At 33.8% G+C, this 12500-nt stretch overlaps 1 protein-coding gene across 39 annotated transcripts in view; it reads right to left on the minus strand.

The window, feature by feature from the left end:
* LOC105448494 (nuclear factor 1 X-type) overlaps positions 1–12500 on the minus strand; it is a 108526-nt gene that overhangs the window by 91976 nt on the left and 4050 nt on the right. For 5 of the 39 annotated variants that reach the window (XM_011687125.1, XM_011687089.1, XM_011687088.1 and 2 more), the window contains exons 3-5: positions 9285–9440; positions 801–992; positions 437–620 (exon numbers count right to left, since the gene is read on the minus strand). In XM_011687125.1, coding sequence (XP_011685427.1) covers positions 437–620; positions 801–992; positions 9285–9440 — 532 coding nt within the window. Of the gene's footprint in view, positions 1–436; positions 621–800; positions 993–9284; positions 9441–10651 lie in introns of all 39 variants that reach the window. The other 34 variants (XM_011687123.1, XM_011687124.1, XM_011687122.1 and 31 more) reach the window with 28 other exon arrangements.

The following is a 12500-nucleotide window of genomic DNA, read 5'->3' on the forward strand; positions in this document are numbered from 1 at the left end:
GCTCCAAGATATACAGGTTCAAAGAAAAAGAAGTTTCAAAAATGCGAAAAAATTCCGATTTAGCACCTTTTTTTAAAAAATCATATCTCTTTTGTTTATAGACCGATTTGAAAAATGCTTGAAAATTTTAAAAGAGCATACTTGAAATAATAACAAAAAAATTTGGCGATCCGATATTTTTTAACAAAACTGCAAGCAGTCCCGAAAACCCCACGCTCAATTCAACTGTTCATTGCTCAGTTGTTGAGCGACAATTGCCGCGCGTCAACACGTCTTCCTACTGAGGAAATCTCAAACTTTTTTTACATCAATATCCCAAACTCCTCCCCTTCCAATTTCAGAAATGCCAAACCGAGAAAGTTTCGCTGGAGTCCCAGGGACCCGAGTGTGTATATCTAGGGTTAGGATCGCGGCAATTAAATTAAATCTTTCTTACCGTGACTCGTGATAAAATTGGCGAGATAGAGATCCAGTTCCCGAACGGAAACGTTAATATGATAAGGATTGACACAAAGCCCCGGCTGCGCGCATTCCGCAGTTTTCTCAAGCCGTTCCCCGTCCGTCGATTCCAGTGGAATTGCCTTAAAAAGGATCACCATAACTAGGTCCAATCTCCATACCTATTACAGAGAGAACATTCGTTGCAGTCAGAATTTGCATTGTAAAAATTCTCATTCTAAAAACTCTGTTAAATATTAGTGTTTCCTTTTATTTGTTTCTCTTTAATAAGAATTTATTTAATAAAATACAGGTAGAAATGCGCAAAAGTGTTATGTAAATTCGGTTCACCGAACTTATACCTTGTCCGCTTGACGAAGACAATCGATTCGACGCATTTTGCCCTTTTGATCAGGATTGCTCAGAACGCACATCGCTGGTCTCTTCCCCGTGATACTCAACACAAAGTCCTCTCGGTATTCTTGCGTGATATCCTTCCGTAACTTTCCCAGAAGCCGCGAGGCCCATTTCTGTTTTACTTCCAGCTTCTCATTCTAAAGAAAAAAAAGGCATCGTAAATCACAAACACAATCATCATTGATTTATCAATTTCTATCGTGAAGTGACAATTATGTGTAATTCGCACTTTTTGATAAAAAAAAAAAAGAGTATTTGCGCGTATTCAATGCTAGAAAATATTGTATTAGTAGAAAATTTATGTAAACATCGAAAAAATCACATAGATCAAATTAAAAACGTCACTCGCTTCGATTAACGCACATATCAATTTGGTTTAGTCTTTTTGTTACGCAAAACAATTCGAAAGTATCGCTGATATACTCTCTTGAGATAAAATTTTGAGTAACGACTATAAATATGGGCCTCAATGACGTCCGATCTGAATATTTAGTCAAGTTTGTAAAATTCGTACGCCAAGCGGGAATAGGGATCAATGACAATCTCGAGGAGGAACATCTTTTGTGCGATATGCAGCGCACGCGTGCGACCCCTGTCACACTCGGAATAGCAAATACATGCATGCATAAGAACCCTGAGAAATGCATTGAAAGTGCGTGGAATGCATCGAAGTACTGCGCGCACGATCTATCTCGCCTAGCCCGTTTTGCCATGCACGTACACACGTCCGTACACACTTTGTACGACAGGAGGTGGAAGATCTCTAGCTAGCGTGTTCTAGCTAGGGATAAGTAGCGATTTCTTCTTTTCAGAGTTTTCCAATAATTTCATTGTATAAAGATTCGAATTGTTTAAATTTTTATTTAAAATCGAAGATTCATTAAAGTCTCAAATGCCTTAAAAATCTTTCCTTGAACATATATATTTCTTTCGAATAACTAAAACATTTCAAAGTCTTATAAATAAATTGTCTTCTATGTCTATGTGTAAAAACGGATAAACTGAATTATTACAAACTCTAAAATAATATTAATTATTACAAAAGAAAGGATATTTAATCTCCATATCATTTGTATATTTCAAGATTTTTGAAATATATAAGATTTCAAGAAATATCATCCGTATAATCTCTGCAAAAAATTTGAATTATGTTAATGTTTATACTTCCTGTATAAAAATAAATACTAAAACTATATACATATGAAACAGCTGCGTAAATAACCATAAATAATTATGTATTTATTAAATAAATTTTTATAATTTATTTGCTATACCTATTTTCTATTGCTATAATACTTTAATTTAAAAAATAATGACAAAAATTTTTATTTTCTTTGTATATTGTATTGTAATAAGTATTTTATTTAAGATTAAGATTTGTGCAAAGCTTTATTACGATACAGAAATTAGTTGTTCCGTAAAAACAAATTTTATTTATAGAATAACTAATCTATGTATTAATTGCAATAAAATTTTTCCTAAATAAACTTAAATATTTAAAGTGCTTACATAATGACAAAAAAAATTTTCTTATTATTTCTTAAGTTGAATTATAACAATAAAAAATAACAAGTATAATAGATAAAATAATTTGTTAAATAATTTCATAATTATTCATGGTTATTCACACAACTGTTTCATGTGTACTAGTTTTAATATTTATTTTTATATATAATAGAAAGTATAAATATTAACACATTTTCAATTTCAAACTGCAGGGCCTAAACATATATGGGTGATATATTCCTAATATTGATAATATTTGAAATATAATATTTGAAAGATTATCGTTGTGTATTTAAAACGAATAAACGCTCGTTAAATCTCATCATCACCACTGATTCTAACTCGCCGTTATCAATTTTACAGTAACATTTTAACTTTCACTAAACGGAACAGTTGGACGAAGCAAAATTAAACAAATAACTTTTAACAAATAAAATAAAATACAAGATGTAGTCAACAATTTATAAATAAATTCTACAGAAATTTCTAACAGAAAAATTGTTACTGTTAATTGTTACAATTAAGAATATACCACCCATATAATTTTTGCAAAAATAAATAAAATTGAAAATATGTTAATAATGTTAATATTTATATTTTCCATATAAAAATGAATAAATTGTACAATATAAAACAATTATGTAAATAACGTAATGTTATTTAAAATATTTAACAATACATTTTTATAGTTTATTTATTTTTATTTTTTATTAGAATACTTCAACTTAAAAAAATAATAAATGAATAAATTATTCAGACAGCATGCTTATTCAAAATCAGAACATAAAATGTCTTAAAGACATCATTACTTAAGACATTTTATGTTGCGATTTGGGACGTGCATACTATCTAAGTAGTTTCTTCATTTTTATACAAAAGTACATAAATTACTATATAAATATTAACACATTTCTAGTTTTAATTTTTTAAGAATTATATGTACGGATGATACATTTTTAAATTTAAGGACTTATTGCAACAGTGAGCTAACCCTCATTTTATAACATTTTATAAAAATCGAAAAAAATGAACTCTGAAGTTTATTGAGTTTGCTTTAGTGTCGGTCCACAATGAGGATTTTAAATCTAAGCAGTAAGAAATAGATCAATCGTAGTCGATTATAAGGAGAATAATCGATTGTAATTGGTCAATATGTATCTTACGGTGTAAGGCTTAAAATCCTTATTGCGGACCGACACTTAACTTTAGAGTTCATTTTCTCTTTGTTGTTACAAAATGTTGGTTAACCATTTTTGCAGCAAATCCTTCAATTAGTAACTACAAGAAGAAAATGTACAATTAAGCACACAAGTTAATTGATATCACACAACTTAAAAAGTTTAGAGGTTTGCTTAATTACCGAAAGTGTACAACTAACAAATTAGTAATCATTTACTATAATGACAATCAAACAGAGAGTAATCGAGGAATAATTGCAGAAATTACAGTTTTTCAAATAAGAGTTAGGACATCGGCCATCATTAATAAGGAATATAGTGGAAATATCTCTAAAGACATTCCTTTTACAAATATGGTACTAGAAAAATTTAGAATATTTAAGAATAATTACTATAAAGGGAGTGGATAAGTTTTTTTTTTAACTAAATTAGTTAAAGTTAATGACTTACAAAATTAATTTAATTAAGTTAGAAGTTGCATGAACGAAAAACTCAGTTAAAATTTTCGTTAAGATTAAATTAACTAAAGTTAAATTAAAAGTTAATTTTGAAAAACATCATTTATATTAAATTAAAATATCGATATTTTTAAAAATAAAATTACTCTAAATAAAAAAGATGACACTATTAATTAAATCAATTTAATAATTTATTTGTAAATTAAGTTTATATGAAATAACAATGAAATATTTTTTTATATGAAAATGTTTTTTCTTTTAAATAGGTAAATTTTTAACTTAGAAAAAGTTAATAAGTTAAAGTTTATATATATTTAAAAACTAGTTGAAGTTATAGTAGTTAATGCGTTTAAAATTAACTAAGTTAAGTTAAAAATTAACTATTTAACTTTATTATTTAACTTTTAACTTCTTAACTAGTTACTATACCCAATCCTTCAAGAGAGATAATAATTAACATAATTCTATGTTAACATTGATTAAATTTATCATATACGTACTATTCTGTTTCGTATTCTTCCCTATTACATATAGTGGATTAATCACTCGGTGCCCTAACTTCTATTTGAAGAACTCTAGTTAAAACGGCGCATCCACGACACCATCACGCATCGGTGCTCCGACATTTCCGTGCGCGAGCGCGCGCGCGAATAAAATGTCAGGCACGTTCTTGCACGCTTGCGCGCGCACTTGCGAATAAAGCGGATAAGAAATGCATTGGTGCATTCGCGGGTTTGCTTCTCACTGGAGAAAGCGTCGCACGCTTACGGTGCATCCTGCGTATACTCGATATCAGGTATGCCGAATGCGAAGGAGAGCCGTGTTCACAGGAATTGTACCGAGAGCGCATAATACCGTGACATGCGTACATGCGCGCTATCCCGAAGGTGCGGCAGTCTCTCCTGCGTCACTAATTTCACATAAATCGCGCTTATATCCAGTTGATTTCTTTCCCTTTATTCAAGCCATTTCACTAAGTGTTACGCAGGACAATGCTCAAAAAACAAATGTAATAATCCAAACGTTTAATATGATTTTTTTAATTTTATATTAGACATATTTTATTTTGGACTTGAATGAATCAATCGTTAGTGCTACAATCTTATTAGATGATTATCCGACACTTGCCACGGCAGCTGTTACCGATTCTTTCAGATCAAATATAAAAGTTTGCACACTGTAATTTACGCTTTCTTTCTCTTCTCTCCCCTTTTTCTCAAGCACATCACGATTTTACACGCTTTTATATGTCAATACATTCCGTCGTACTCCGACAGATTTTGCTTCACCTGTGAGGAAAATCCTTCGTAGCTTCGTCGATAACATGGGAAGAAAATAATACTTAGAACTCTTATCATATAGTATTGTGTAATATCGCAACACATTTTTTTGCTTCATTAATTTTATCGTCGCTTTAATTCTTTGTGCAATAAATCTCGATTCAAACTAAATAGTCTCAATACGACCATGCCATGAACTATTCATAAACGTGGAAAATAAAGTGCGTATTAAATTATCGGTCCAATGGTGAACGAACAGTTCGCATTTGCATTACTAATATAATTTTTTTCTCAACGGTGCAACAGCTTATTCGCCGAAATAAGAAAAATAAAAAAAAAGAAAGAGAAAACAGAAAAATGGAAAAACGTAAAAATATTTTTGTAATATATGAAGAAACCGTTATTAATCAAAGTATCAACTAAACGTATTTGCATGTCTATATGTAGAAGAAGAAGATGAAATCTGTTATCGTACAGTATCAAAACAGTGAAATAAAGTATTGCATTTGAAGTCGCGGACAACGCAACCAGTTCAGCTCAGGGTGAATTGTCATTCGATGGTAAAGTTACATAGAAAGGAAAGAAAGAAAATTCCAAGTGGGATAGAGAGAAGAGCTTGGAAATATATGTATTTATTAATTTGGCAAACTTCCCAGCCATGTATATCTGCCGACATTTTCCATTATTTTGTTATGACACGAACAAAGCGATTCCGCGATTTCTTTATAGGCAATATTCCGAGGTCTACGTAGAACGCTTCTAGATACTGTAAATATTACTGCCTCTTGAATCAGTCAGGAGTAAGGGCATCCGCTGTTATTTTCCCCACTCTGAATACGAAACACCGAAAGCATCAAAGTTGAAGTCGTCGACATCCCTAATCAGCTTCGTACTTTCATTTGAGGAGCAACATTTTTGTTTTATCTCCTTCTCTTTTCCTGGTACCCCTGGTACAGTACAAATAACTCGCAATTTGAAGTTCTTGTTTAACGACGTTCTTGGTTAACGAAACGATGCGCGGATATCGAATATCCGCATCTAGAGAGGTTCGCTGGAAATTTCTCACAGCGTTTTTATCCACGATTATTTTGGCGACGTTCGCGTAACATGGACTCGATACACACAGTTTCATGTAACCTTTTAGATCCTCATAAATTACGAATCCTGCACAAGAAAAGGTCGTCTCTCACGTATTAAACATTTATAGGCAATTAGTTAAAACGAATCTCGGCAATGCGCAGAAGAGAATTTTGTGACACTATAGTACAAAGCTATTTCATTGAAACTGAAATAGTGTATCTGCTAATTACAATGCAAACGGCATCTTAAAACATTCAATTAATACAAATAATCGGACGGCAAATATATACCAAGATTCTTTTTAGTACATTCTAATATCGAGAAAACGAGAATTAGAAAAACAGGATCCGTTCAAGCAACTAATTTAGCACAAACGTAAGTGATCGGTTGTTATTCCCTTTGAACGAATGACAATTATGAGACATAAAATCGAAGCGAAGTTCGCTGCAGTTACGCTACGTGTAATTTCCGGTTAATGAGCCGGGAAAGGTGACAATGCGAACGACAAACGGTACCGGTAGAAAGGGTAGCGCACTGCTAGTTTGCATAAATTTAGGAAATACAGGGTAGAAAATCGATATCTGCATAGAGATTATAGATGGTGGTTGGGGGGTAGGCGCCGCGTAGCCGCAGCCTCCGTCGCGACGGCGTATGCGCTACATGTCTACGTCCTCCAACACCATTTTCAACCACCCCAAACCGACCGGCCATCCCTCCTTCTCCTAGCTCCCCATTGCCGAAAAGTTGGTGTGCAACGCTCACATAGCAAATACTTCGTGGGTGTTGGTGCTTCTCCCTCTTCACTCCCCTCCCCTCTCTCTCTCTCTCTCTCTCACCCACACACATACACACACACAAACACACACACACACACACACAATCTCACTCTCACTCTCACTCTAAATCCTTCCGATCGTTCCGCTCTTCTCGTACAAACTTTCTCGATTCACCACGGCCCTTCCAACCCTCCACCGAGCCCGCGCATATACTCCTTTCGCATATGTACGCTCTTTCTTCCTCTTACAAGCGACGCGCCGGGAAGCGCCGGACCGCACCGCACCGCACCGCACCGCGCATTCCCTTCTCACTCTGGTTTATCCCCGTCTATCCATCCATTGCTCACATTCTCTTTCTTTTACTCCGACGTCCTACCTCTTTTGCTCATGCTACTCGCTCGTCTCGGTTCCTCACAGCGCCCTACACCCGAATTGAAGTAGTCGATATCGTACTGCGGTCTGTCTCGAAATTAAGAGAAAACGACAGACTCGCGTCGCGCTTAGTCTGACTCGTAGCTCTCGTTGTTTTCTATCCACATATCCCTTATTCCCGGATTCCTTTCTTCGACGTATATTAATGCGACGCATTGCTATGCTTACAATATGTACACGTTACGCCATTAATAAATTGCAATGGAATTAAATAATGATTAAATATGTAGGCATGCAAAGATATTTTGCTTTTATTAAAATAATTGAATTGAGTCAATAGCAAGATTATTTACGCCAGATTATCGTGTCTTTTAATTACTTATTTTTTTATTTTATTATTCAGCAATTAGCCGTAAACATAAGCGAAACACTGTTTCGCAACATTTGTAATCCTGTGTTGCATGATCCAACTATATGATTCAAAAGGTATTGTTTCCCTCGTTCCAGTTAAGTATTTTAATTAAACGAGCAAATTATATCAAAATCGATTAGCTCTTTTAGTTATGTTTAATCTATAAAGTAAGCTATTTTGGAATAGTGTCTAATCATATTATTAATATAATCTTTAAACGTGATTTTAAAAAGAAAAAAGAAAACAAAACCGTATATTCTGATTTTGTAAAATCAAAATATACGTAGTCGCGTCACCCTACAAACACCGCATCGTGCCAGTATTTGTATACAGAGGACATTTTAGCATTGTGTTTGGTATGTTGGCCAATGATCTTCTACTTTCATTCATGTTGTTCACAGAACCGACAAACTGTCTTACACGAACGATAGCAAGACGAATTTAAACGTAATTTAGATGAAATTCTATGTTTGGTGGACTGTTTCAAGAGATATGGTATTCCCGTCTCATGTCTATTTCTATCAATGTAGATTAACTTTAATCCAGATTAACTTACTTTATCTCTTTTTTAATTTTAAGAATTAGAAAAAGATAAAAAGTAAATAAAGCCGAGATTAAAATTAATCTACATTGGTAGAAATGGACATCATGTGGAATTTATCAATTGCAGAAAGATTTTTTTTTGCTTACAGTTAGCAATGTGCGTGAGACTTAGATCTTCAAAAGTATTCGGAAATGGGATAAAAATGCTAAAAATAGGGAAAGAAGAAACGCCTATGCGCCACTAGTTAATACCGACTGCTCTTCCGCTAAATACCGCAACATCGCGAAATTAAAATATTGATCGGACGCTATCACGAGGGAGGATGGGAATCATGGTAGAGAGAAGCAACGGGCCAACAGTATTAGCAACGATATTTTGTGGTATTGTCGAATGAGCATGTTGGGCTAGAGAAGAAATTTAATCGAAAGATTCACTATTTATTATTACGTTTTTTAATCGTTTAAGTCATAATGCGCGCGAACGCGCATGCGCACGTATACACACCTACGCACGCACGCACAAAATCTGTTCTTTACCTGCACAGGATTGCTAAAATTTTATCTTTCGCTTTCGTCAAATTTCAAATACCTATATATATTTTTTATTTTTATTTTAAGTACAATGAACGTACACTAGTAGTACGCTTGTAAGTTCAACTATAAAGAACAGACTTATATATAATAATCCTTGTCTTGAATAAATTGTTAAACAAGAATGTTAAAGAAAAAGTTAAAGAAGATTTATCCTTATAGTTTTCTATATATATTGGTTAAAAAACCATATAAAAAAATGCCCATTAAACTAATTTCAAATAGTCTCTCACCTGGAGTTCCTCCTTACACTGACGTTCTTCTTCTAAGCTCATCCGCTTTTCGTGTTTCTTATAGTATCGCCTTTTGGCAGCTTGTAAGTTGAACCATGTATACGAGAATGACTTCACGAATGGTAGAAGAGCCTCGATAAATGGATGGAATTCATCCTGCAATCATACAATGTTGATTCTTTTTATAGAATTTTCCAAATATAGTATTATATCGTTATATTAAGTTTTATATCTCACAGTTCCGCAAAAAGTCTGTTTTCCATTATACATGCAACTACCGACTGCCGATATAAAAACATCAACTTTTGTAAATCATGGATATTGGTGAAAAATTCACGCAGGAGCAAATGACACGAATGACATGCCAAACTACTAATTCAACTAGCTTCAACATTGAAATATTTTTGTTAATAGAATAGACAAGTTTTATCAAATATGTATCTTATGTGTATACTAAACTACAAATTAAAGTAAAAATTAAAGTAAACACAATATATCACATTTATATCGTTTTTCTTGATAAATATCTCTTTTGATAAATATTATAAAATTAATATAAATAAAATTATTGAAAGAAACCATTATTTGATTTACTTAAAAAAAGTTTATCACTGTTTAATCGATATTATATGCTTTAGAAAACAATCTGATCTATTTAGTCTACTTAGCTAATAAATATAAGAATTTCAATCTATCAAAAATCGTATATTCTACAATACACGGTTTCTCAAAAATTGAAATTCTTATACTTATTCCTGTTCCTAATATTTCTTCCATTGTGCTCACAGCCTTAGCGCCACGCTAAAGAAAAGTTAATAGTATAGCAGAGAAAAAGCGAAAAAAATTGAAATAATAAATATCAATGTGTATGACAAAATTATACTATTTAATAAATATTCATAAAAAATGAGTCTCGTATAATATAACTGAGTTGGCCTTGCATTAATTCCTCTATAAATTTATCAGTGTTGATATTCAATTTATGATAGTTTACATATTTGTATTACTTTGTAAGAAGTAATTTTTTTAAATCTTTTTTATCCTTTTTCTTTTAATTTTTCGTTCTTTTAAACATTCTTTTATTAGCTTTTTGTTTTATTAACAGTATTTTATTTCTTACTCGCTTACTCGCTTGATTTGCGGTTTCTTTTATCTACATATATTAAATGAAATTTATTTTTGCGATTCACTCAACATCAGACATATTGGAGTATTATTTGATATTTGGCAGTGGAACGCCTAACGATAATGATTTAATTCAATACCTTCCCTTCTCTTTCTCTTTCCTCTATTTATAATGAATATTAGAATCTTTTCATCATGTATATTTTGAATTTTATGAATAAACTGCTAAAAAATAAACGAACCATCGAGTATTCGCAAGCACTGCAGCCGCTGTAGCACACTATCGTCTGTCCGTCCCTCCTGCCAACGTCCAGCTGTCAGAAACAATGATCCTCGCGGTAATGATTGCGAAGATCCCGATACTCCTCCACGCCACAGTTGCGGATTGTTCGCAGCCTCATCTGTATCAATCGGATCTGTTCTCGAGATGAAGCGATCGACTTCCTCGCGACGTTAAATCTTCTACGCGAGCAACCGAACTCACAAGAGTCAACAGTCAAAAATTCTTCCAACTCCAATTAAGACTTTCTCGATTCACTCGATGCGCTCGTGCACTCTTTTCTTCCTCCTTACGTATTTTCCAATTATTCAAACCTATTTATCCGCACTTTTAACAAAAGTAGTCTCACATCGTCGAGGAGCCGCCGGCCAACACTGGTAATCTTGTTTGTAACAAGTTACCGTAAACGCTGTCGCGCCCATATATTCTACACGTTCTATATAATACCATTCGTGTAATACTGCACAACTTTTACTGACGCTATCAACATGGAGTCAGTTTAACATTTATTAAGCAAATGATCGTTCTCTTGAAACGGTGTTTCTAATTTAAGAAACGAGACAGTCCTTTCTTAAAAAAAAATCCCAAACTCGTTCCTATCGAATCTCACGGCTCGTTTTGATTAAAAAAAGAGTTTTTCTAAATTTGCGGTAGTTTAAATTTCAAGACGTCAAAAGCGTCAGCGATCTCACCCGGTTCTTGAAATGTTTGCGCATGACGAAACGATGAAAAGAGGAAAAGGAATCGAAGGAGTTAAGAGTATATCAATACGTTCGCGCTTTTTTTTTTATCTCGTTAGATATCGAGTAGGTGAAACACTTGTCAGATACGTTCGATTATCAGACGAGAAGACGAATGAGCGAATGAAAGTACGGACATATATACAACGAAATAATAAGAAACGAACGCAACTAATTGTAAGACAAGACCGTCGATCACGGACGTTTTACGGACGTGCTATTGCACGTTTACACGCACGTTCATTTGTATATGTAATGTTATTTTCGAAGATCGACGAAAATTAGGAATTAACATTAAACACTCTCGTCATCGCGGCAAGCGTATAAAAACACGTTAGAGAGGAACACGCAACAATTTTTGGAATTCAGGGAAAATACAAGCGAAAAAGCCAGGGAAAACGATTAACGCGTCTTCTTTTCTCTTTTTTTATTTATTTATTTTGCCTCTTTTTTTATTCTAAATTACTCCTCACGTGAGAAAATTCATGCCAAAAATCGACGAGCAGCAAAGAAGCGGGAAGAAGCGCAAAGTGAATCACTCCCGGAAAACGATGGTCACACGGGAAACGTACCATTGTCAGGTACGAACGATTCGCGAACTCAAATTAGAGTCCGTCACCTTCTCCTCCTTCTTCTCTTCCGCCACCACCGTCACCTCCTCCTTCTCTTCCTCCTCCTCCTCTTCTGTTCTTACTCGCGCAATGTCGCGTGGCGCAAACTCGTTCAAAAAAATTCACGAGTCACAACTGACGAAGCATGTCGATGTATATCGAATCAATGTAATTTTCCCGGTATTATATAGGAATAAAAAAAATCGAAATTCTCTATCTAATAGTAATAAATAGCAGGCGACAGCGAGACAACGAGAGCCGCTGTAAGAACGGGCTACGATATTTCTACGATAAATAACGCATTGCAAGTATCGGATTTGATGAAAAAACACGCGACAAAAATACACCGTTATGAAAAATGTAACGACGAGCAATCGGTGAGAAACCAAAACATACAATTAACACATTATATCCGCCTACGTAAATTCAAATAGCGAGAATCCGTATCGGCCGAGTATCT

This window comes from Wasmannia auropunctata, unplaced genomic scaffold (genome assembly GCF_000956235.1).
Source record: "Wasmannia auropunctata unplaced genomic scaffold, wasmannia.A_1.0 LD336085.1, whole genome shotgun sequence".
NCBI lineage: Eukaryota > Metazoa > Arthropoda > Insecta > Hymenoptera > Formicidae > Wasmannia > Wasmannia auropunctata.